Genomic DNA, 25539 nt, shown 5'->3' on the forward strand with positions numbered 1-25539 from the left:
TACACTGACATCACTCTGGCAGAAATTTAATTGAAGGTCATTTCTCACAAGTGTGTGACAGCTGGAGACATGCAGGCTGAAACTGTGAGTGTAATTACACTCTAATAATAAATATGTTCAAGTGATAATGTTTACACTCAACTGGATATGAATGGAATGACAAAGCACTGGGAGGGTTTAAACTGAGAGAGGCTGCGAGGGGTGGAAAGAAGGGCTCAGCTTCAGAAAAGATGTTGAATCACAACAAGTTAATAACCAGTAGCCACAGCACTGACTTCCTGCTCCTGAACCAAATTCACTGCAGAAAACAAATGGCTCCTGTATTTTCCTGACCCGAAGTGAAGTACAGTATCTCAAGCCACTGGACAAATTAATCACAATGTCCACATGCCAAGAGCAACACCAATTGATTCCCACATTCTTTGTTACTCCAGAGGATTTATGAAATCTGGGAAAAACTAGTCAAGGCAATACTGTATGTGCATCAACATTGACCTTTTCCATTGGAAAGGGCAAGGCCATAATGCACAGAATCACCAGCGGGTACCGCTTTGCTGTTCAACATTCATGTGGCTTAACGCCCAGAGATGAGGTCAGCCAAGTTGGTTCACAACCAGGAGGTCACTGATGTAGCCTGAAGGAGTTCTTATCTCACTCACAATAAACACAATAAAGGTGCTCTTGAGCAAGGCATTTAATTGACAAATGCTTTCTGGAACCATTTTATGATATATGATATATGATTTATGATACTTCTTTATTTTTATTATTATTATTTTTGGGCTCAGAAACTCAAGTCTTTGGAACAGCTGATCAAAAATACCCTGTACAGTATCTGACCAATAGTAGTGGTATGTTTAAATTTGTGTACGCTACCACACAATATACATTCCTCCCAACTTCAGGGGGCAGTAATTGAAACATTATGTACATTATACGCCATAAAACATGAAAGAGAAGACAAACATTAAACTAATCTGAAACTACCATTTTTAGAAAATCAACTGGAAATGTCCAAAACACTCCAAAATTTCTGAAGTCGGAATTAGTAAAATGTTTGGTGTTTTTGACTAAAAAATGACTTCAATGATTAGCAAAATAGTTGTGAATTCATTTTTATAAGTTTAAGTGACTAATCATTGCGACTCTGACCATAAGGTGATCATAACTGAGGCTGGTGGGTCTATGAAATAAAACCGGGTATTTGATTTCTCTTGCCTTATACACAATTTCACTGATAGTAATGTGCAAATGCAGAACTGGTAGATGATGTTATCATGGATGTAAATGATGCCTGCTCCAAAAATTTCAAAAACAAAATCTACTGGCTACAGCACACATCTCTGAGAACTAAACCTCTCCTACACTGCCCTACTTATGTAATATCAGTGTGCATAAGCAGGTTTGCTCTCTGTCATTACTTGGCCTTTCATTCTCAGCTACATGTAGATGCTCCAGTTAAGTGATCTGAGTACACAGCACTGTCAGACTCTCTGTCACAATGCTGATTTTTCTGAGAGAGAATACAGCGTAACATGTCTTCCCAGGCACAAGCATGCTCACAGACACACAGCTACAGCCTGTCAACAAAATGACATGCCTTACTTTGAACTGAGGTGAGTGTATCTGTCTCCAGCAGTGACACATAACCAGGAAGGTGTGCAGCTTTGCAAAGTGTTACATATTTTACATACACTAAAGGTGGACAGTGGACTTAGGAGCCTATTCCATCAACAGCTGCGAATCTGCCCATAATTTTTGTCACGCTGAAAACACTGTGTATTTCAAGGTACATACAGTAATATTTAAAGAATGTATTGTTAAGATTTTAGAAGTTGTGTATCAATTTAGGCAAAAATGCCAAACATCCAGCATGTTACAAAGCTAAACAACACCTATTATCATGCTTATCAGTTACAGTTTGTATTGATTCCTGATTCCTCTGGAACTGCATCTGAGCCATGAAAGAAACCAAAAGATGTTGAAAGTAAAAACAACATTTATTTTGAGGACATAAATATTAAGATATTTTGTGATTTACCCTATCATACCTCCACCAAATGCCTCCTAATACCATCAAAAATCAGACAACTCTTTGGAGGAAGCAGGCTTGATGTTTTTGCATCTGCTCTGCAGAGTGCTGTAATGAGGTCTGATGCAGTTAAGCATATGTTAATGCAAACACAATAGTTCTTGTCACAGCTTCTTATAGCCTTAGTCATCAGTGGTGGTGATTGCTCGCTCCTCAGTGCATACAAAATACCTCTACATAGGAGGAATGGTATAAGCAGCAGCAGCCCCCTCAGTGAGACAGTTTGTTGAGGTGCTTGCGACAGGTGCTTTAGAAAACATAAAACTTCCACCATGTCACAAAGAAAAGCAACACCTCTTAGGACTCAGTTACAACAACATTTATAATCAAAATACTGATATAAATTTGTTTAAAATGAATCCACTGATAAACTGCAAATTATATTGACATAGCCGACCTTTGAGGGGGTGGAGAGAACAACAGTCCAAAAAAGTGGAAGCTATCATGTTAGGATTAACGCTTAATCAAACAACCCTTCTCTGCTGGACGAGAAGCGGTTCAATTAGATCTGACCTCTTCATATCCTTTTTTGCCACAAATGACACTATCCACGACCAACAGCTACTCTGGCTTCACACAAACTTAACTTTGTGAATGAATTGCTGTACCCTGGACTTGTTTAGAACACTGCTCATCTATACGTAAGTATGTGTTAAGTGCAAAAGGTATTGCATATCTTATTTATATACAAAAAGTTTTCCATGTGATTCCTTCATTTCTTTTGATCAACATTTCACAATGTGGAGTATTTAAGGTAAAGCTTACCCTCAATTTGCCTGACTGTTCAAACAGAATGTGCAGATGGTTAAAGTAGTTTGTAGCTGCAAACACCTGAGCTCAACTTTGACCTCTTAACCTTATTATGTTTGTGTCTCTGTATGCACAGAGTCATTCTGACTTGCCAGTAATCCAAAACAGGGGCCATATAAGCGATACTAAGCTTGTGCAGCAGGAGTGAAAATGTTTCAGTTGTCAAAAGATTTTCATCAGAATCATCAGGAGCCCTGAGCTCACAAGGTGTGCTGTGATGCTCCCCCTGCCAATTAAATGGCACACACAATGTTTAGATGTGTCTCACAAAGAGATAGGTATGAAAATGGCAACAAAATCAAACAAAAAGCTGTTAAATTGATCCCCATGCATCATTGCCGTGACCTGAATTATTTGACTTATACAAGGAAAATGGAAAAATATTCAAATTCCACAGCCACTTTGTGCAAAAATGTAACACTGTCGTTAACTGTATCTTCATCATCTTTCTGCAGCAAACTCAGACACACAAACACAGACACCTAAGGAGAGGTGGTATAAACCAACAAGTCATTTTTACCCTGCTTACAGCGCTCTTTAGGGACCCATGACAGAGCCAATATTTTCTCTCAGGCTTCCCCTTTGACGCACCACAAACACCTTGACTCATTTCTCGACTGAACAAATGTGTAATGTTATGACAAGCCGCTCATCTGCTGTGGCCCTCTACTTCTTATGTAAATGCTTGCACTGAATATGATGGTGGACTTACTTGTCAATACAAGTCTCCTCTGGCAGTGTAACATCTATCACTCTGTACAAGGCTGACACTGGTTGCTGTTTCATTCAAGAGCTGTGACACTGTAATGTTTATTAAAGCCACAGTGAGGAAGAAGTCTTGTTTTATGTTCAAAGTCTAGTAAACAATCAGCAGGTGAAATCACTGTAAGTGTAATGGCTGAATAAAGCAAATGCACCAATGGAGATAGATGATTACACAAAGCCAGAGGAGCATCAAAAAGCCACTGAAGAGGGAAGAAGTTAGATACTGGCTATTTCCTTTTTTAGTTCTTATTCCTATTTCCCTTGGCATAGAGGAAATTTTAACCTGAGGTTGACAACAGGAAAAAGCCTATTTGGTGAGTAAAAAGTCCGGACATGAATAAGCCTGTGGCTGTAGTCACCACTTCTCTGGTAGAAAATAAGATAAAAGCTGGCATGCAGTTAAATGCAATTGCACACATCACAAACAAGTTATTCTACAAAACATGGAGGTCGTCTTTTACATTTGAAGTCTTACTCTGTAGGTGCTGTGTCTGTGTGTTGTGTGTGTGTGTGTGTGTGGTGAACACAGGGAATGGCTTGTCGTTTCATGTGCCTTGGTTGAGTGAAAAGCAGCTGCTGGGCTGAGTGACTAGAGGTCATCCCAGCGATCTGGAGAGTGGAAAAACCTTAAAGTTATGTATAGACCTGAACTGCTGGGCCTTTCACTAGAGACAAAAAAGAGGAACCGATTGAAAGGATAAGCAGAGTGCCTGAGACAGAGATGGTCTGTTACACTGAGCCCAAGACACAGATGAACAATCCAGGCTTTTGCATCAGAAGACACTAAAAAGATGGTATCCCAATGAAAAAGGCCATTAACCCATTTTTTATCTTTAACATGAGGAGTTGCAGTGCTTGGATTTGGACTTCCTAACTGCCAGAACACAAGTGGTCAGGTAGGCAGTCACCTAGACTCCTGTTGGATTCCCTGCACAAGACTGATTATGTGTGTGAGAACCAGTTCCAACCCCACTGTCAAGTTTTTGATAAGAAATAATAGGCTTGATCCAACAACAATCATGACAAGACCTACCTTGAAGAGGTGGGCGACCTGCCACTGTGTTCTCTCTTGAGTATCAGCAAAATCAAGGAGATGGTTGTGGATTGTGGGAGGAAGCAGCAGAAGAGCTACACACCACAGAGAACACTTATGTTGGACACTGGACACTTATGCAGAGGTATCTCAGAGTCCACATTACGAGACTCGGTCACATGGTCCACACGCACAGAAATCTTGGTGAGAAAGGCATTAGTCTAAACACCTCAGACAGCTTAAGAGCCTCTCTGGAGATCCTAAGGACCTTCTACTCTGGTGCTGTGGAAAGCATCTGAACAGGGGATATCACCTGCTGGTCTGGGAACTACACTGCTCAAAACTGTCCTGAGTGGTTTCCTCCACTGATTATAGCATCAGATCTACACCTCCTTTTTATCTTGGATTATCTTTTTAAATGTCTTTTTTTTATTCACACTAGACTTTAAGCACGGCCTTGTGTGTGTGTGACAAAGAAACCTTTGAATCCTTGAATGCATTATACACACTTTGTTTTCTAATCCATAGTTGCAGTCTCAAAAGACTTGCTTCAAACAAATGTCAGCTAGTGTCTTACAGTCAAGTCTCAACTTTAAGAAATTCAAGTGTCACCAGAGGCTGATGCCAGGACATAAAAATAATTAATACAGTCTATGATTTGATGAGTTCCACACCTCAGGCAGTTCACCCACATAAGCTGTATGAATCAATAACCCAGACCAGAGCCCTCAGAGTTCTCTGTTCTGCTTTAACTTTCAATCATGGATACCAACTCCATGATTATAAATGCCATGATGGCAATTCTTTTCCAATTGCCTTACTAAAAAAGACATTACACCGGGTCCATTTGCAGCTGCTGCTGCTGGCAGGCAGACACAGGGAGAGAGAAGAAGTACTCTTTGACATAAATGTTGTCCCGCATTTCTGCAGCTGCCATTTCAGTTCAGCCTGGCATCCATACAATTCAGCATGCATTATGATAACATAGCATTCCTTCGCCTAGCATCTATAATGGACCTTTTCATTTTCCATTCGTTGTGCATTGTATCTGAGAGATCAATTTTAGGCCTTAGCGAGATGGCACGTTACTGTAGATACCGTGCATTGAATATCTTGAAGAGCATTTTCATGTTGTCAGCTGTTAATAACTGAGAGCTCCTAGATGGATGTAATTTTTATGGCACATCTCTTTCATGTGGAAACATTTCAAGTGCGCATATTCTGAAAAGCGCCTGGAAAAAGTCAAGCATCGTGTGGCATATTCTCTGACATGAAGATGAGATGGCAGCACACCGGACACTAAAGCAGAATGCCGGGGGTGGGGGGACAATTATGAAGCACCGTGCAATCAAGGGGGTCCCTGACAGGCTGAGCGGGGTCTGATGAGCCGGTGTGTCAATCCGCAGCTCCAGGGCTCCACAGCTAATCAACCACCAAGGAGGGGCTTGAGGGGCACGATCACTCAAGCCCTCCATCACCACGCAGGAAGGAAGGCAATCACCAGCCCATTTCCATGTGCTGCTATTCCCACTATCACCCCCTACCTTCAAGTCTCAAATCAAGGTGCACAGATGACCAGGGAAGCACTGGTGAAGGCGAAGGTAGCTGGTGGGTGCAATCAAATTGTTAAAAGTGTTAAAAGAAAGAGACAAAAGAAAAGAAAGGGAAGAAAAATCTTTGGGCTCTGCAAGCGGTTTATTCAAGCCATTTAATATCTTAAATAATCATAAATTGATTGAAAACATGAGGGGGACAGATCGAATTGCTTTCCAACCAGCAGCTCATAAGATCCCGGTGATTGGGCTTGCAAATTGAAATGTAAGTCTTGTAATACAGTGTGATGAGGAGACAGAGAGGGTACAGGTGGAGAAAGGTGAGAGAGGGGAGTTCTCATTTTACTCTGGCAAGGGATTAACACAATGAGCATATGTTAGCAGGGTCACATCTTCTGTCTGGTAAGAAAAGATGAAGAGCAAGTGAATGAAACCTAAATAAAGGCTTATCTTTTACCCCCTTAAAAGAATATGACTTCAAATAAATGGCTTCTTCTCTCAAGGAAAGGAGGGTGGGGAGTAGAAGAAAGAGATGAGAAAAGGGTAAGAGGGGGCTCCTTTTCTATCACCATGATACGTATAATGTGAAACAAAAATGAATTAATAAACGGACAAAAGTTTGACAGGCCAGCAGCCTGATAGTGCTCAGACTTCACAGATGCACCACAGCATGTAATTGGAGGTAGTATCTCCTCCTGTCCTCTGTTTTAAGTTTGACAGTGGCTTGGAGAGGCACCCTGCACCAATAGGCTCCACTCAGAAAAGCACACACACACAAGCGCACACCAGGCCCATTCTGTCATCTCATACTGTCCTCCGATGCTTAGGCAGAATATTGACAAAGAACGTGAGGTCTCTGATCTGTCTGGGCTCGAGCCAGCCATCATTACAGACTGGAATCTCTGCTCACAAACCCTGCTGATTGTCCCCTGGCCTCCTAAGGACCCTGATGGAGAGAAAAAAGAAAAATCCCTCCCTTTTTAAAGTCATCCCTCCTCCTTGTGTGGTTAAATCTCAGATTTTCTACCATGCTGGGTACAAGGGACATATGTACATCTGACAGAGGAGAATATTGAAGTCGTATAATATAATACAATACTCTCTATTAAGACATTTCCAAGTCTTTGTGCTGGCTACTATATCCAACTGTCTTGTCACTTTTACTTTACATTAGGGCTGCAAGAAAACAGTAAGCTTTATCATTGATTAACATGTTAATTTCTTTTCACTATTTCACTATTCTTTTCTTTTCATTATTCACTGATTAATTTAGCGATTATGTTTAGTCTGTACAGTAAAATGACAAAATAATGAAAAACACCCATCACACTGTCCCAAAGCTGAAGAACATATATCTTAAAATCAAAAAACAGCAAAACAACTGAGAAGCTGGAAGAAGGGAATGTTTGGTGTTTATGTTTGAAGAATTGAAAAAATCAATTGTAATTGTTGCTTTATCAAATAAAATAGTTTTTTCATGTATAAAATACTAAAATTAATGCCAGATGTACAGTCGCCAACAGCCCAAAAAGTATTCAATTTGTGATGATATGAATAACATAGTAACAAATAACTGTCCACCAACTGGTACTTATACTGAATGTCTAAAAACTGACTGATAACTGATTAACTGACTAATCATTTCAGCCCCATGTTAAATTACTTTAAGAGATTGCTCCTTTCTACATGCTATGTATTGTGGCCTGTGTTCCCCATACAGGAGGAACCGTCCTAACTGCATTTGAAGTAATTACCCCACTGGCAGACAGACGATCCATATGTGAACAGTGCAGAGGAAGGCTGAGCAGGACATTAACTGAGCATTAATTCTGTGATGCCAGCGTGATGCCAATTATTTTAAACGTGGTCAATGCTCTGATGGTTATAAATTTCTCCAAGTACCACTCAAGCTAACAAAAGCTCCTCGGTGTAAATGGGAGAGGCACTCAGAAAGGCAAATCTTGAGAAAAGAGAGAACGGAAAATTGGTTGTTTAAACCAAGGAGAAATTTTTATGGATGCTGGATTGGAATTTAAAATTGCATCGGATGGATACAATACAGCCCCATGATAGTTATACATGTCTTTATTTACCTCCGTTGCACCCTGTTACCTACAATTTGTGACATTTCTAATGGACCTCTCAAGGCATTTAGAATATTGACATTTCTAAACTGTGTTGCCTTTTAAATTTTCTTAATAGATAAGTCTAGACATGTAATAACAGTGAAAGAGCTCTTTTTCTTTTCCTTGTTTTGCATCACAGAAGCCTTTTGAGATGGCGGCCACTTGTGGCCTAAATTACATCCAGAAGTTATTACAGGAGATTAGGGTCAGATTTAGCAAATACCCACACGCTACCATACAGATGTTAAATATTCTGCATGTTGAAAACATTGGAGATAAAAAATTGTGTTTTTAAAGACCGCTGATGATATCTAATATTCATGTTTTATGGCATTTTTGACTAAAATGGCAGGCAACAAGGACATGCATTGTTTGCTTTACCAATGAGAATAATCAGCCTAATACACTGCAGATGGCTCATTAAATTTGCATATCATTATTGCAGCATTACTTCAATTGATCCTTTTCATCAAACCAGATAATACTTGCTGATTGCAGACTATTTTGGCGCAGGCAAATTTCACTGTATTATGTTCACTCTTGGTGAAAAGCAATAAGGAGCATAACTCGTAGAAATTAGCCAGCCTTCACACAATTAATTCTCCTATTTTTTCCTCTGGACAAATAAACTTTGAGGTCAAGGGGTTAAAAAAGAGGAGGTTATATGAAGTTGCATTTTCTTTCTCTCTATGGATTTGTTGCATTTGGAGTTTTCCCATGTGGATTTTAACCAAGTAACACTGAAAAGGAATCTGGCAAGAGACTGGTAGATTTTATTTCTTAATGTCTGGAAAATATAATGCAGACTAAAACCATAATACGATGTCACACAAATCCTCCAGTCCTTAGTTACACAATATAAACCCACTGTATAAATAACAAAGATATACTGTAATTTGTGATTAAAGATATTAAAGTAATTAGAGCCTTGTGAGCTTCTATAATTACCCAAATCATAAGAAAACAATGAATTAATCAAACCCGTTTCACTAAGCTTAAATTGAAGGTGGGCAGTGGCAATGCAACACACAAGACGGAAAAAAACACTTGAGGCTGGAAGTGAAGGAACAGAAACACTTGAGACTGGAAAACACGATTTGGGAACAAAACAATCAGAGGCCTAATTTTTCATTAACTCTGTGATAGGAAATTGATTTGTGGAAAAAAAACCCAGCTGCTTAGATGATAGACTAATCGCATGCTATAATCTCCACCAATCACATTCTAGTTTCACACCTGCATGATCTGTGGTTACTATGCCTGCCATCTCTACGTCTCAAACCCCACCTGAAATTGTGAAAACCTGCAGGACTATTAGTAACAACCTTCTCCTGCTTTACATTAAAGCCCCTTATTCACACAAGCATCACTAATAGCTTTACTGAAATGTACCGTCGGCCTCAAACCGCCCACAATCTCTCCTCCTCTTCCCTTCCCTGTCAGTGATAATGTCCGTCTTGTTCCATATATCTGAAGCCGGTCACATGCAGACAAGCTGTCTTCAGATGAGTCACGGGGGAACATTTTGCGGTTAACCACACTGCTCTCCGGGGGCAACCTGGGCAGTAGATCGGCAGCCGGTAAAACATTCGCTGAGACAGGAGAGACCATCCCAGATTGTCTTGCCTGTGCACAGCACGAGTGCTGTGTGGAATCTTCTGGGTATTGGCTGTGTTAACTAAATTGACATTGGCTTCCAACCTCCTGGCTATCCATCAGTGGAAGGATGAGCACAGGGGCTAGAGAGGTAACCCCCGAGTCTTATGCACTTCCTGCAGTAGCCCTCGCAGGGATGAAAAGCTGGGGGGATGTGTGAGGCTTGTGGAGGAGTGGATCTCTGTTTCCCCCTCCTGATATTTTTGGTGATAACCATTCATTTGTAGTGGTTTTGGCCTGAAGAGGTTTGTCTTATCTGTTCCTTCTCTCTCTCTCTCTCTGGGGGGGAAATAAAGGGTGAGTCCTCTCAAGCCGACTCTCTCACAGTTGATTAGTAACTCCTGCTCTACCCCAACGCTCCGGGGATTCTGTGCCAGCTCCCCTTATACATCCCCTTGTCATGCACACACTCGCACTTCCTCTCTTTCCTTCTCTCTTTCTCTACTAAACACACACTCATGCACACTCATCTCCCTAAAGTCGTGGAACTGCAATTTGAGGGAATCACACAACCAAGACCTGACATTTGCTGTGCACCTATAACAATGAGGGCTTGATTAAAAGGGCAGAATGAAACGGTGTCACCCTCCATCCATTGTCCTTAGCCCAAGTTAAATAGGATTTAAACCTGTGCATTGCAGCTGATACCTCCACTGTCAAATCCTGATTGCTTTAAAGCAGTGAGGAGAAAAGGTCTTGTTATTGTAATGCATGTGCGTAACTGTATGTAACTGAGGTGTCAGAGGTGACCAAGTTTACACAGAGCGTCTGGGAATAGATAAGGACGACACTAACGCAGGGAAGGGAAAGCAAAGCTAATACTGCTCCGGTGAATGCCATGGTGTTTGAAAGGCACAGGAATAAGGCTTAGTTTTATCTAGCTTGGGGCAACACACAAAAGGCGGCCAGCATTGCAACGTGGCGGGTTTTAAAATTGGGATCAAAAGGTTCAAGCTAATTAACAAGCTAAATAAGAGTCCCCTAGCTTCATCTATGGAACTACCCTCGCTCTTTCTCCCTCCCTCTGTCTCTTTTGCTGCATTACTTTACACGACTATGGTGTGTGTGTGTGTGTTTTGCCGACGTATACAGTGTGTCTGGGAAAGTGAAGACAAATTGCTCCCCATGCTGAAATGTAAAAAATAATCACCAAATTACCTCCAACAAGATGATTCTAATTAACTATGTTATATTGCTAGCATGACCCTGAGAGTGAAATGCCCCGTGATCAAGCTTTCTTCTCAAACTGTTTTGATGTTATTCGACTTTTCCAGCGGAGCCCCGAGGAGGGCTGAGATGGGAGAGTCAAATGGAAAGGACAAGGGCACATAATAAAGACAAATGGCTAGAGCATGAAATTTGATTCATTGCCTTGGTACAGAAACATTCATAGGGAAATAGCCAACATTGACATGCCATGAATTCAAAACACTGTCAAATCCAAAAAAAGCACACGTCCTGCTATAATGACATTGAGTCCCAGAGGGGCCTGCAGCCTGCAGGGAAACTCCGGGCAGATTGAGGACCAAATCAATTAGGCTTCTGTTTCTGATGGACGTTTCTACATTGAGTTGTTTGACAATGCTTTAATGCTTTAACAGGTTGGCTCACCCACACTGCAAATATATATATATATATATATATATATATATTTTTTTTTTTTTTTTTTTTTTTTTTTAAATTCTGCTGGTATTGAACCATGCAGATAATCGTGGTTTTATTTGCTCAGGTTTTCAAATGTCCTGTGTCTTTTGGAATTTATTTTAAGATGCTTCCTTTAGTCTCACATTCATGTCACATATAAAGCCTACTATTACCCATTTGAGATTTCTGTTTCCAACCAAATATGATGAAGGTGAAAAGAATGTTGTTCATGGTGCTCACAGCACCTTCCAGAAACAATACGCTGGTTATTCTGCATAATCCACAGATGTCATAGTAAATAGTTTTCATCTGAACTACTAGAAAAATTCCTCATGACTGTTTAAAGTATAAAATGTGGATTACTTTAAGTGACCTTGAAATTGTTTAAATGTAATTTTTCAATGCTGTGAGCACCACAAACAACATGTCTTTCACCTCCATTGTATTCAGGTGGGAGTAGAAATCTCAGATGTGATTTCTCAAAACTCAAGTTCATAAAACCAAAACCATCTGCATGGCTTATATCAGTAATACTTTTGTCTTGGTTTTGTTTGTTTGTTTGTTTGTTTTTTGTAATTTGGTTGAAGTGACCCTTTAAAGCTCCTTTTTCACCCCCAAGTAGTTGCAAACGACAAGCAGTGAAATATTAAAATAACATCTTGCATCCATATAACAGCAAAGTCATTACTTTGCTTTTTGAATAAAAAGTGGAAATATATAGCCATAAGGAACTCAGCACCTTATTTATTTCAATAGGCATCAGAAGCATATGCTTGCAGCAGACCTTTCACTGCGGAGCACCCACTTTGTAGTACGATATGAAAACACCATCTGGTGTGTGAGCAGCGGCTAGGCTAAGCTAACCGGGGCTAGATAGGGCCCTGCTGTGTCACAGGATTATCTTACTGGTTGGTAGATCCGCTCTATTAGCCCCTAGTGGCTTGGATTATTGGATGATCATTATTATGTGTGACTGAACAAGGAGCTAAGTACCTGCACTTTCCCGATGCAGTTAAGTCTTGTTAGTGTTAGTGATCAGACACATTACGAGCACATTTCAGAGCATTACGCATTTATTACACCTAGTCTGGGACATAAACACACTGTTTATTTAATACACTACTGACTTGGACTCACGGTGCATTTAATACATGGTGACTGGCTTTACTGACTTAACTTAAAAACAGGCACTGTGTCTCAGAAAAGACAGACTATGGCACGCCTGGAGCACATATTTGTTTGTGGAAGTAGAACGTTCCTTTCTAATGCATCTAAAGAGGATCACAGGCGAGTACAGAAGACAGCACGTTCAGAGACGGGCCCTCTGCTCAACAAAACGAACATCTGCCGTTTCTCATCAGTGAGATTGAAGCTAATGACGAGCTGTGAGTGTGCTGACAGAGAGAATGGAATTGGATTGTGTACAAGAGGCCCACTGAGACCAGACATATGTTTTGGAAAATGTTGTGGATGGAGTATGGGTTTATATAGCGTGTGTCCGTGTGTGTGTGTGTGTGTGTGTGTGTGTGTGGAGATGCCCAAGAGTGGGAGAGGCAGAGAAGAGGCCTCAGCTATTTCTTTTGCAGTTCGTTTATCCAGCCATGTTTATATAAGAGGATGAAGGGGAGTGTTAGTGCAGGTAAAACAACCACTGTATTCCTCCCCCTTCAATCTCTGCTTTTGCTAACAGATAATGGAATTACACATCAAAGAAGCCTCTCCCTGTATCCAATTCTTCTGTGACCTCTACCAGCCTTTGTTCATATTCACCACGACAACTCCCTGGGACCAAGCTTCCACCAGCAGGCTTCTCCTTGCTTCCTCTCCCTCTGTCTAGGGAGAGATTAAATTTAGATGAAAATGAAATATTCATTTTCCACTGAGCAACTGATGGCCGTCTTAATTTGATACAACTTTTGAAGCAACATCTCCTCATTGTTTTTCATCGCCAAACACTTTTTTTCTTAATGTCCTCCTCTTCTCTCCCTTGCCAACCATACCATCCTCCTGTGGGTAATTCTCAATACAAGCACCCCTTTGAGTTTGGCTTTGTTAAAACTAGAATTCCAAAGTACCATTACAGCTTTTTGGCGGCCTCTTGAAATACGTCTGAGTCATTTCAGATGAGACATTTGCACAAACCCCGGCGAGGAGGATCTCGGGGAGCATGCGAGTGGAGAGTGCACTCTCTGCAGCTCGCTAGAAGAGTTAATCACATGAAAAACTTCTCAGTCTCTCCCTGCTGCTGCTGCTGCTGCTAGTGCAGGGATAAAGACAAGCCTCTGAAGTGGCTGTGTTTGGGAGACTTCAACCAAAAGTGGTGACCACAAACCCGATTTATCCCACTGAAGCTTCTGAGTGGTCACACTGCATACAGCTTCAAGTGCTGCACATTTGTCAGCTCACATTTAAGTGTTCGGGGCTGTTTCACACACAATAATTAAGTCTGGAGTCATGGCCGCCCAAAGCGTTTTAAGGGGAAGCTAAATGAAAAATGCATGTGACCAGGTGTTGTAGGGGCAGAGTGAGAAGCTGAGGAAATGAAATCAACATGAAATCATGAGGGAGATTGATTAACTGGCACTGATTAAGTGCTTTAAGTATTAGGTAGATAAAGTAATTGATTATTCAATAAATCCCTGTCAGGCAGTGAATAACCTCACTGAGAGAAAAGAGACAACAAATGACGAATTAGTTTCATCAATCAACAAATGAATGAGACAACATATAATAATCTGTCATTACTGTATGCTTTAACAATAGATATATAAATGTATGCTATGAATATATATTAATCTAATCAAATTTGCAAATTGGGCAGTTCCTATCTGATGAAGAAGAGAACAGTGTATGTAGGGAAATCAAAGACATGCACAGACAGAACAACAATGTCCACTGGTGTTACAGAACAAAGTACATAAAGCAACCATCATATTTAATGTAATCATGAGTGCACTGCTTTAATATGCATCTTATTTCTATGTTGGCAAACATAAAAATTATCTGCAGACACGCTATCTTCAGAGAGGAAAGCCACATCTACATCCTTGAGCACATTTGTCTTATAACAAAATTGCATTATGAACTGAAATGGTTCCTAAATGAGATTAGAGGTTGAAAACATGTCAGGAAGACCCAAAAAAAATTTTTTTTTTAAGTATGAGAAGCAGGCAGAGGGAGAGTAAAGACAAGCTCAGCGTGTAAGAGGACAAATACAGGAGGAGTAGTCTTTTATTCCTTCAACAAATAGAAGCTGCAGAATGAGACGGAGCGACCATCTGGCCTCAACTTAGAGCAATGCTCTGTAAAAGCACTAAAATCAATGGCAACAACTCTACCTTGGATGCCCACCATTACCCAGATGGTGCACAGGCCACCTAACCATGAGCAGACACGGCACAGACAGAGAGCTCTGTGCTCAAATACCACCGCCCACCTCCATGCTTTTTTCACTGGTTGGTTTGTGTTGGTAACCGGTGCTGAGGAGCGACATTGGCCACCGTGCACCCACTATGAGAGAGCCCTCTGTTGGTTTTAGCGGGGTGGCTTTGACACAGAGCACACACACACACTTGCACACTAAGTACCAAATTACAAAAAAAAAAGAAAAAAAAAGGGGGGGGGCACCACTACACACCCACTCAATAAAGCGCTCATCCCTAAACAAATCAACAGACTGTGAATATTAACCACACTATATCTGCAATAACAATAACACATACATATATTGCACACCCTCAAGCTTAAAAAAAATTATTGTTGTAAATACAGTCATAGAGAATATTATTTGATATTTTCTGTTATTTTCACTAGGGCCAGTTTTCTAAGTGGATAAAATAAAATGGATACACACATGGCTGTTGTACATAAACACGCCGCTTCAAAAGATCATACAATGACATGAGCCTTTTCAATTTACTTTTTTCTTATGGCATTGAGGCAAATTCAGCAACCGTCTCTTGCATGTCCCTCTTCTCAGTCTGTCAAAATACAATCACAGGAACACACACACACAAACAACAAAAAATTAAAAAAACAAACTGCTCCTGCACCACAAGCCATGATAGATTCTATAAAAAGCAATAGTGCGACTGTAGCACATTTCAAGGTAAATTTGTCTCAGCACTTTGACATTTTTAAAAACAACGCCTGTCAAGTCTATTTCAGGTCTTCATTCGAGCTGCTGCCACAGTAAAAAGAAGAAAAAATGAAAAAAAAAGGTCCCTTTGACCAAACAATTTCAGTTCAGATCAGTAGAAAGGGAACTTTAAGGATTTATGCAGTTTCTAAGACATCACCAAAGTCCATGCACAGCAATGTCAGAGAAGTCACGGCTCCTCAGAGTGCAGCAGTCAATCACAGGGACATGCTGGGTCTGCCTGACAGCTCATACATATGATGCTCAGCGGTAAACATTATTCCTCTGTGTTTGACTTTACACTGTGTGTTTCAGCTGAGGCTTTTGTCATAACTTAAAAAACAAAGAAAATGCATCATTCATGGTTATAGAACTGTAGCTATACTTTCTCCTGTTATAGTCTAATAACTTTAATTTGAATTAAAGTATCTTTTCATTGACCTCCCATTGAGCTTGACAGGAATTCTGAATTACCAGATCAGAGTGGGATGTTGCTGATATGTCACACAAGAGACAACTGGCTTTGAGAGACCACGGTTAGCTATGTTAGAGCAGGGGAATATGGAATATGCAATTTTGTAACATTCATCCACTTTTCTCTCATCATTTATACCTCTAGGACACAAAAAAAGCCTTGTGCCATTAAGACGCTCTCACTCCCCTGCCTGTACTCCGGCTGTTGGAGTGGTATGTTAATGTGGGCCAATGCCATTTTGAGTAATTGTCCTGCGTGGCACTCTGCCAAATGTCAAAAACGATTTGCCTCGTGACAAAAAAAACATATTGATCTTCATTCTGTTCTTGTCTCTTCCCAGCGCAAAAATGTTTCATCGCATCGCCAGCCTCTGAATGACAATTCTCACATTGTTCCCTCAGCTCACTGAGTGATTGGGGGAAAGACAACGCCAGCACCAACCTGGCTTCCTCTTCTTGTGTCTCACAGTAGCCTATACAATCAGGAGGAAGGACACGGGACTTTATAGAATTAGACTGTTGTTGCGCTTTGTTTTCCTTGCTGTGATAAGATAAAAACTTTATGAATCCCCCCCTGGAAGAAATTGTGGCATTGTTCGAAACTTTCTGATAGTGTAGGCTATTTCTTAACTGGATACTGTAGCTTTTAATTTAACAGACTGTCCTTAAAAAACTTACTTCCAGAAGGCATGGCAAAGAGCCTGAGTTTAGCTGATGACTCAACATGCTGGCTGCAGAAAATGGAACAGACAAAGCAGAGTGCATAGAGGTCACACTAGCCCACAATATTTGGTTGCGTGGTCTCTGAGTGGAGAAAGCATCCTCAGTTTTATAGGCGATCATCTACTATAACGCAGTGCTCTCTCCTGTTGCTTTCTGTTGTCGTACACCTTTGAGTAAAATGAAAATTCACCCTCTTAACGGTAAACGGTAAACGACAGGGACCCCTCATTTACTCCAAAAACTAACGCACTGGATGAGGATCCGCACTGAAATTTGAAGGTTACAATACAAAAACGCGCGCGCGCGTGTGTGAGAGAGAGTGGGTATGAGTGAGTGTGTGTGTATAATTGCAAATGCAAAGAACTTACCTATTCGAATAACATGAGGCATCCCGTAAGAGTACTGAATCCAAAAAAGACATGCAATCAGCGATGTCCAGTATTCCCAAATCGCACTCCGGGGAGACAGCCAAGTATTTCGCATGGTTGTAGAGTCACGGGATCCACTTTTTTAAAATTCCAAAGACGGCTCAGAATTGCTCATCAAAACTGAATTCGACGGAGCATGTATGGATTTTGGTGTCTGCGACAAATTTGCGCTCATTGTACTTGGTGCAACATTCTCCCAGGGTGTCTTTTTTTTCTGTTACTCACAAGTCTGAGAGCGGCTCGATCGGGATGAAGCCCCCAGTCCCTCACAGGCGGATCAGTGATACACCTGCGAACGCAGGCTGCTGCAATTAGCCTGCAGGAGTCTCTGTATCCCCTCCTACCGCCGATGCTATCTGTCTATTGGCAAGTACCACGGCAACAGCCGAGCCAGACTCCCGCACCGCTGTGGAAGAGGAGGACTGCGCCTGCGGAACTTTGGGTCGCCGCGAATGATTCTATCTCCCGAAAAGACAGAGAAAAGCGTTACACGATGAGTACCGAGGAATCTGAACGCGCTTCACACATTCAAAAAAATGCTTGTTGCAGTTTAATCACTCCAGTCCCTCATTTCGGTCATGAGAACAGTTCATATAACACCGAGATACTTTGTGAAGGTGGGAAAGCTGCTCTCTCCAGTTGCGCGCGGTGATGGCGCGAGGCTGGCTATTGAAGAACGTCCAAAACGTGTTCAAAAAGACTCTTTGTTACACAGCGGTCATTAAAAAAAACCCACATACACACACACACACACACACACACATATATCTTCTAGTTGGTGCTGGATGGAAAGGCTGTGTAGAGAGCCGTACATCTGTCTGCGTGCGTCTGCGTGCGACCCTCCTTCCACGGTGCCACTAGAGGCACGCGTCGTTACGCATAGTTGTCAACTATGTCCAAGAAGTATTTTATGGAGGTGAGAGGGTTCCGAATAATCACCTGGTTCTCTACTAGCTGCTGTATTCACATACACCATGTTATCAGTTCATTCCTTCACATTTTATATTGTCATGATTTACATGTGTTTTCGGGAATGGTAGAGATGCAGATTTTTTTTATTTATTTATTTACTGCACAGAGATGGAAATTGCATTTTTTCATTGCTTCAAGCAAAAAAAAAAAAAGAAGGAGATCCCCCCGGTTGCTCACATTACTGTGAATGGGACGGATTCTTTGCATGAGGGAAATAATTGTCAGCTGAGGATTGGTTCATTGACAAAGCAGGCTTCTTATCGCTGTTTTTTGAGGCATTCTGTCTGTGTCAATGAGTACATTAAATCCACCGTGACTGCTTGGTGCCTATCTGGCTGTCCATTTTTCATAGTTTACAAAAAGCTGCCACATACAAGCTGCAGGTTACATTTACAACCGCACAGACACAGTGCTGCCCGTGTCTCTCACCACTGCAATGGAGGAGAAAAAGCTGAAAGTATGGAATTGCCTTTTTGTGGTATGGTTTTATGGATTTCATTATGTGTGATGTATTTTTACTGAAACTGAAACTGAAACTTGGGGCACCATCAAAAGGGGGAAAAAAAGTTTGGAAAGATGAAAGCTGCAGCCTCTATGATGAATTATTAATTAATTGTAACCATTTAAAAAAAAGTTTAGGTTAATTAATCCTGTTGTAAATCTAGAAACCTTTTAACATGCAAGTAGATAGATAGATAGATAGATAGATAGATAGATGTGTTATTTCCTGGAAAAAAAATTAACACATTTGACATCACATATAAAAAGGGAGATATTTTAGATCTTAAATTTTAATAAGCTAATTCCACAAATTGCATTTTTTTACTTTAATGATATGCAGTTATTAAGCATATTCTGAAAAATACACTGCTACATTTTTTTGTGCTTAATAGAACGCTGTTGATGAGATAGTGCTGCGGCTCATTGGTTTTATTTTTCTGTTTGGAATGGGGGAGAGGAATAAACTGTGCATCAGGGGGCATGCGAGCAAGAACAAGCCAGACTGACTGCCACTGCATATTCATGTCTCCCGGAGCAGATTTATTGCCTCTTGGCACAATGTAAGGACTATCAACGTGAGTTATGTGGCCCGGCTCTCGCATTATCGAGATTCATTGACTTGCTGCTCTTTCAAATACAAAATGTACACAGCTCTAGCAAACAAGACATTCTGGGTCTGTGGGTGCCCTCTATGGAGAGATGGCGGTCTGTGCTCTCAATCACCTGGGCTGATAACTGGAGGGAGTCAGACCCCTGGAGCAGGAGGGCTCCCCACTGTGACATGCAGAGGAAATCTGGAAGAATAGGATGTAGTATCTCAGTTAATTTTCTACATTTTGAAAAGCTGTTGAGCCAAAGTGGATTTGAGTTGTTTGTTTTTCTAACAGCAGTTGGCATTAAATCTTCATGTAGCAATCAGTTTTGTCTCTCTGCCACTCCCTGTCATTGTAAGAAGACATGAAGACAAAAAGACAAGACATTATGTTATAATGTCTCCTATCATTAAAGGAAATAGCAGAAATGTACTTTGGCATTGTTGGCACAAAGGGAGCGGAGCCAAGAGGATTATTTGAGGAGACCAGAGTAGTGCTGGTGTGTCCTGTTTTGTACACAGGGCTTGTCATCAGTGATGGAAGAGGTATTCAGATTTTTACTTATGTAAATGTATCAATACAACAATATGAAAAATACTGGATTTCAAGTCAAGTCATACAGCTCCCTGCTTACATAAAAATACAGAGGTATTATCAACAAAGTGTACTTTAAGTATCAACACTGAAAGTACTGACTACACATAGGGATATTCCCTGTGAGCGTTATTTTGTTATATGATACTAGATTATAATTTGTAAGTAGTGGTTGAGGTGGAGCAAGTTCATATAAAGTTAAGCTTTTTAGCCCAGTGGTTCCCAACCAAGGGCTTGGGCCCCTCCAGAGGGTCGCAAGATAAATCTTACGGGTCATGAGATCATTAATGTGCAGGAGAGAGAAGGAAAAACAATGTTCTGCATCACAAATATGACTTTGATCATTTGTCAAAGTTTTTCTTTTTTAGTGAAAAATGGGATAATTTCTCATCTTTTGGCTCAAGCGATTATTTAAATGAAACCACCTGAAAAGTCTAAAGCAGAAACCCCTCTTTGTTGGAATTGCTAACTACTCATAAACAAGATACAGAACACATGATTTTAATATATGCTAACAACAATTCTACTACTACTACAACAATAACTAACAATTCATTGTATTTCTTTAGGTTATCGTATGATTTAATGTAAAATCCTAATCTAAAAAATTATTAACTCCAGCTGTCAGGTAAATGTAATGTCGTAAGAGTCGTAAGTATTATCAAATGAGAATACTGAAGAAGTACATATGTACTTGTGGTGCTTTCGCCATTGTTTGAAATAACAACACAAAACAACATATTAGAGTTTTTATTCAAAACAGAACAAGGTGTATACTGTATGCACACTGATGCTCCAGTCTTAAACTAATATCTTGTAGCAGCAGCAAAAGAACATTCATCTATTCTCAGTTTAGAAAAGAACTGCAGTTCCCAGTCACTTTAACCATGAATGAAGCAGGCTGCACACTTTTGGCAAACAGGTTCCTACTGTATGTTTGAACAGACATCCCATTGAGAACCAAAATGGTAGTATTTTGGTAAGGGTTGTCAAATTTTCTTCTTTATGTGATATCTGATGTAGCTGTGCAAGGCCCCACTGAAGCAAAAAAAGAAACACAGAAGTGTTGAAGTGGTACTGAAAGACACTGGGGACTATTATAACAACATCAAGCCACGGTAGGAATAATTCAGTCCAGTCCTTACTTTGAGTAAATTAAAAAGTAATTTAAGCTGACACTTTTTAAACAGGTCACACATCCATATACGACAGCACAGGCAGCCCTATTTTTTTCCTCTGTGAAATGATTGCTGTTGCCTTTACAACTGGCCAGCGATCAATGCCTTGTCTGGCAAGTTGGTCATAACTAATAGCTCCAGAAACATCAAGTCTCCATTGTAAAGCCTGAGACATTGACAAGAGGTGTACTTAGCTGACTGGATTGATCAGAACATTTTGTTTATTTTATTTTTTTGAAGATTGTGAGAGGAGAAAGAGAACAATCAATTTCCACACGGTGCCTTTCTCTGCTTGCTTATATACCTATGATTGGCTGGAGAAGATGTGCGATCCAAGATTGTTCATAATTATTTGGAAAAATTGCTGCACTTCGATTGAGCCTCAAAAATGAATCATGTGAAGCATTTTCACCATTGATTTTGCCTTTCTCTTGAAGAGAAACACAAAGAACTTTGTCACCAGACTGAACATAATGCTGAAGATCGAACATCTCCCCCCAACAATGAGTCAATAGGAACTCATCTCTAGGTCTAATATGGTTATAAATTATTTTTCAGGGCTTTTTGATGGGATTTGCTTTTTTGATGGTGAAGCTTTAGCTTTGTTAAAAGAAAAGATGATTGTTTCATCAAAAGGCCACAGAGTCAACTTTTCAAACTATGAGGGTGTTGTATTGATCTTTTAGAAGACAAGATAGTAACAAATCAAAAATAGGTTTGAAGCCATAGAAGCTTGATGTTTGGGCATAAATATTCCATATCTTGGTTTTCATTGTGAGTGGGATAAAGCACACCTGAGATGTCTATTTTGTATTTCTTTCTTTTGTGAAGGCCCTGTATTTTCACGGAATTAAAACATTTCATAAAGCTTTGTTCACAGTACCCCGCCACTGTCAGCCACAGCACTGCATAGCCTTAAGAAAGTTGCAATGTCACATAACTGCTGCTGGTACATATTGCTGCCATGATAGGGTGTGTGGCAACTCCATTACATCAGGTCTACAATGCCCATGTAGCTTTTGTGGGCAGACACAGATAATTAAATGTCGATTTACCCTCTTCAACTGTACTGGGGCAACATAGCTGCTTTGCTGACAGATTGAACGCTTGCTACAGCCCCGTGCTCTTATGATTCAAGGCAAGGTGCCATGCGCAGACAAGGTTATGAGGAATTGGCCCAATTCTGGCGCTGATTGCAACGTTTACTGGGGTTCTAGACTACTCTGGCTTGGAGTTGGAGGCTGCTCAAGATGTATGTGCTGCTGCTGACGTATGTGGTGGTGGTGTGTTGGGGAGAGGGGAGACAATCACAACCCTGATCAGTCATCCAGACAGTCTGTGAGATGGGAAATGACTGCTAGCGGGGTTCAGCCACTGGTTATAGATGAGAAAGGCACAGAGTAATAATAGATTTCTGACCAAACTGATTTATCAATTGAATTATTAGCGTTATCATCCTTATCACCCCCATCATCTATCTTAAATAACTACTGAATTCCAGCATAAAATTGTGAAGCAGTTTGAAAGCATGTATAATGAAAAAAAAGCAGCAGCTGCAGTTTATGACCTTTAAATCAACACGTCTCTATTTGGAGTTTAAGTGAATAAATGCCTCAGTAAAAAAAAAAAAAAAAAAAAAGATTAATGCCATGGTTACAAAGATACTTATATGAGGCCACTGTAACAAAATCCAAAGTCGTTCAGCTCTCAAGTGACGGGTCCTTGATGTTCAAGGAGACCTTTGAGGTCAAGGAGGAAATCTGGTGAATTAAAATCACCCTTGAACATTTCTGTTGGAGAACCTATAGAGTGCAATCAAGGAGTGTTTAATTTTCTCACAAAACTCTCTGTGATTATACTTAACCCTGCTGCACTGTATGCATCAGTAGTCCTGACCTACACTCAGGCTGCCATCAGAATGCAGTCAGAAACAGGATGTTGTTTTTGTCCTGTGCTGAGGTCATATTAGTGCATAGTTGATGTCATGCATTGGGTATGTTGGCTTCTTAGATTGAAGTTGAAGTGTTTGAAGTGTTTTTCAGGGCTTCAGTTAAGTACTAATGTGTTACATAATGCACATAATATGCATCTCTACAAGGTAGATGTCTCCACTCTCAAACTATGAAGTAAAATATATCTAAAAGGGAAACAAAGAACACTCACAGCAGAAGTATGACAAAACTTAATTTCAGTCCATATCCTCCTATACACCATGGTAGCTTAGTCTTTTACTGTAAGCTATTGAGATGTCTAGCCCAGGAGTAACCTGGTTGACATGCTTTGCTTTAGCTTGATGTCATCCTGCTATTTGCTGTGTGTTTGCATGCAGAATTTGCAGACAGTTCTTTGGTTGCAGAAATGTGCGTAAACTCTGTTTTTCCTGCTTCTGTTGATAAACCAAACACATTACTTATGGCGTGGCAAAACAAACTTTTTGCGCCACAGTGGTCGAAAACCCTTTGCCCCTCCGAGGTCAAACAACAGTGACTTTCCTACCTGTATACCTGAGCCATAGATATAAGCACAGCAACACCCAATGTACACACTGTAAATAACAATTAAATGCTTGGCTCATATATAGTTCCTACGTGCATAAAAAGCTTCACTTCACTGTCTAATGTTTCACTGTACTCACCGGGTGTCTGCTTTGTACAGTTTAAGCAAAAATACACTCAGTGACTACTTTACTAGGTACTGTACAATCTATTGCAATTCAATACAACAGCTCTTTTACTCTTTTTACTCGCCTGATTTTCAACGCTACAGACATCATTGCTGTAATGTAAAAATACACTCTAAAAGAGTGGGGTACTACTGTAACACCGGTACACATAAAAATGGCATCAAACCTTCAAGGCATTGTTCTATATTATCCTCCATAAAACTGTGCACAGTGACACTGATCCTTCCAGCCTAACCGTAATCACCGGTTTTCATCCTGAGAGGTGGACTTGTGTCTGTGCTGAGCTTAGTGCAGAGCATTGGGTTTGAAAGTTGGCACAATAAGAACCTATGTGAAAACATATGGCTAATTATGGGTTTTAAGTTTAGAACTATGAAACAGCGAAGTATCCATAAAGTGTGTTTACTATCTCCAGAGAGTTTGTTCAGTGCTTCAAAGTAAGGCAGAGTGAGAAGCTGGTATCATGACATGCCTTGCAAATACTCCAGCAGCCAATACCCACGAGGCTTTGTTTTGGAGGTTATCTTCACTCTCCACTCAGTTCACTCGAGGAGCCTATCTATCAGTGACGGAAAGGGAGCAGTGGTGACAGCCACAGTACGATTAGACACTATGTCGGCTAATATTACGCAGGCAGTTGAACAGGGCCAGCCTTTGTTGTTGTTTACACAGCGTTTGCCCATCATTAGGCTTGGCAAGGCTGGCTGCCTACTCCTTTTATATTAATTAAAACGAATATACAGTAAAGACTGCACGTGTGGCTCCCAGCCAGAATTTTGAAGTAAGACTCAATTAACCTCAATGACCCTGTCTAACACAAACAATGAGAAATTAATTATATGCAGCATCCAACCCAGACGAGCTTAGTGGCTTCAAAACTACATTATAAATTGTTTAGAATGCATTTCCACCTTGTTTTCATTTGTGTCTGCCAAATCAGTGGCCCATTAAAAAATCTGCAGCAGCATAAAATGGGTATCACAAAAGCACAGGTGTTCGCAGGGCAAGCGAGCTCTGAGAATCCATCAGTTTTTGTATATGATTATCCTTGTGGTCGGTAATTCATTGATTTAGCTTTAATGTTAGACAGACTTGAGTTTGTCAGGTAATGTGAGACAAGGATGATCATAACGTCTGTATCTGCATCTGTCTGTGCAGCGAGAGGAACCGCATTTCATATCAGCTTTATTATTCTTTTCCAGGAAACAAGCTGGAAATACTGGCCAAAGAGAAACACATTCATTTCAGACAGGTCACACAGGGTTTCAGCTTGAAGACTGTGCAGACCCCTGTGTATCTTGGCGTGTGTGTTGTTAACAAGTCAGTACATGGACACGCACACACACATTCAGACAACTTGTGAAAGAAAGTGTCTCACTAATTTGAAACGTGTTTGAATTTGTGCACAATACAGTGATCCACAGACTTTCATGTTATCACATTGGCAGTTATGAGTAATTGCACCCTGCAGCAGTCCCTACCCCTGGACAACTTTTAATTATGTTACAAAGTGCACATGCTCTCCTGCATTAATGTCTCCGCTGGAGTCTCGAATGATCGCACTCATACTGGTATT

The 25539-nt window shown here is 40.6% G+C and overlaps 1 protein-coding gene across 1 annotated transcript in view; it reads right to left on the bottom strand.

The window, feature by feature from the left end:
- Positions 1–18337, bottom strand: part of grik3 (glutamate ionotropic receptor kainate type subunit 3) — a 90983-nt gene extending 72646 nt beyond the window's left edge. Inside the window, exon 1 of the mRNA XM_018698791.1 lies at positions 17383–18337. Coding sequence (XP_018554307.1) covers positions 17383–17497 — 115 coding nt within the window. The 5' untranslated portion in view covers positions 17498–18337. The remainder of the gene's footprint in view (positions 1–17382) is intronic.
- Positions 18338–25539: the final 7202 nt, after the last annotated feature.

This window comes from Lates calcarifer, linkage group LG15, assembly GCF_001640805.2.
Source record: "Lates calcarifer isolate ASB-BC8 linkage group LG15, TLL_Latcal_v3, whole genome shotgun sequence".
Taxonomy (NCBI): Eukaryota; Metazoa; Chordata; class Actinopteri; family Centropomidae; genus Lates; species Lates calcarifer.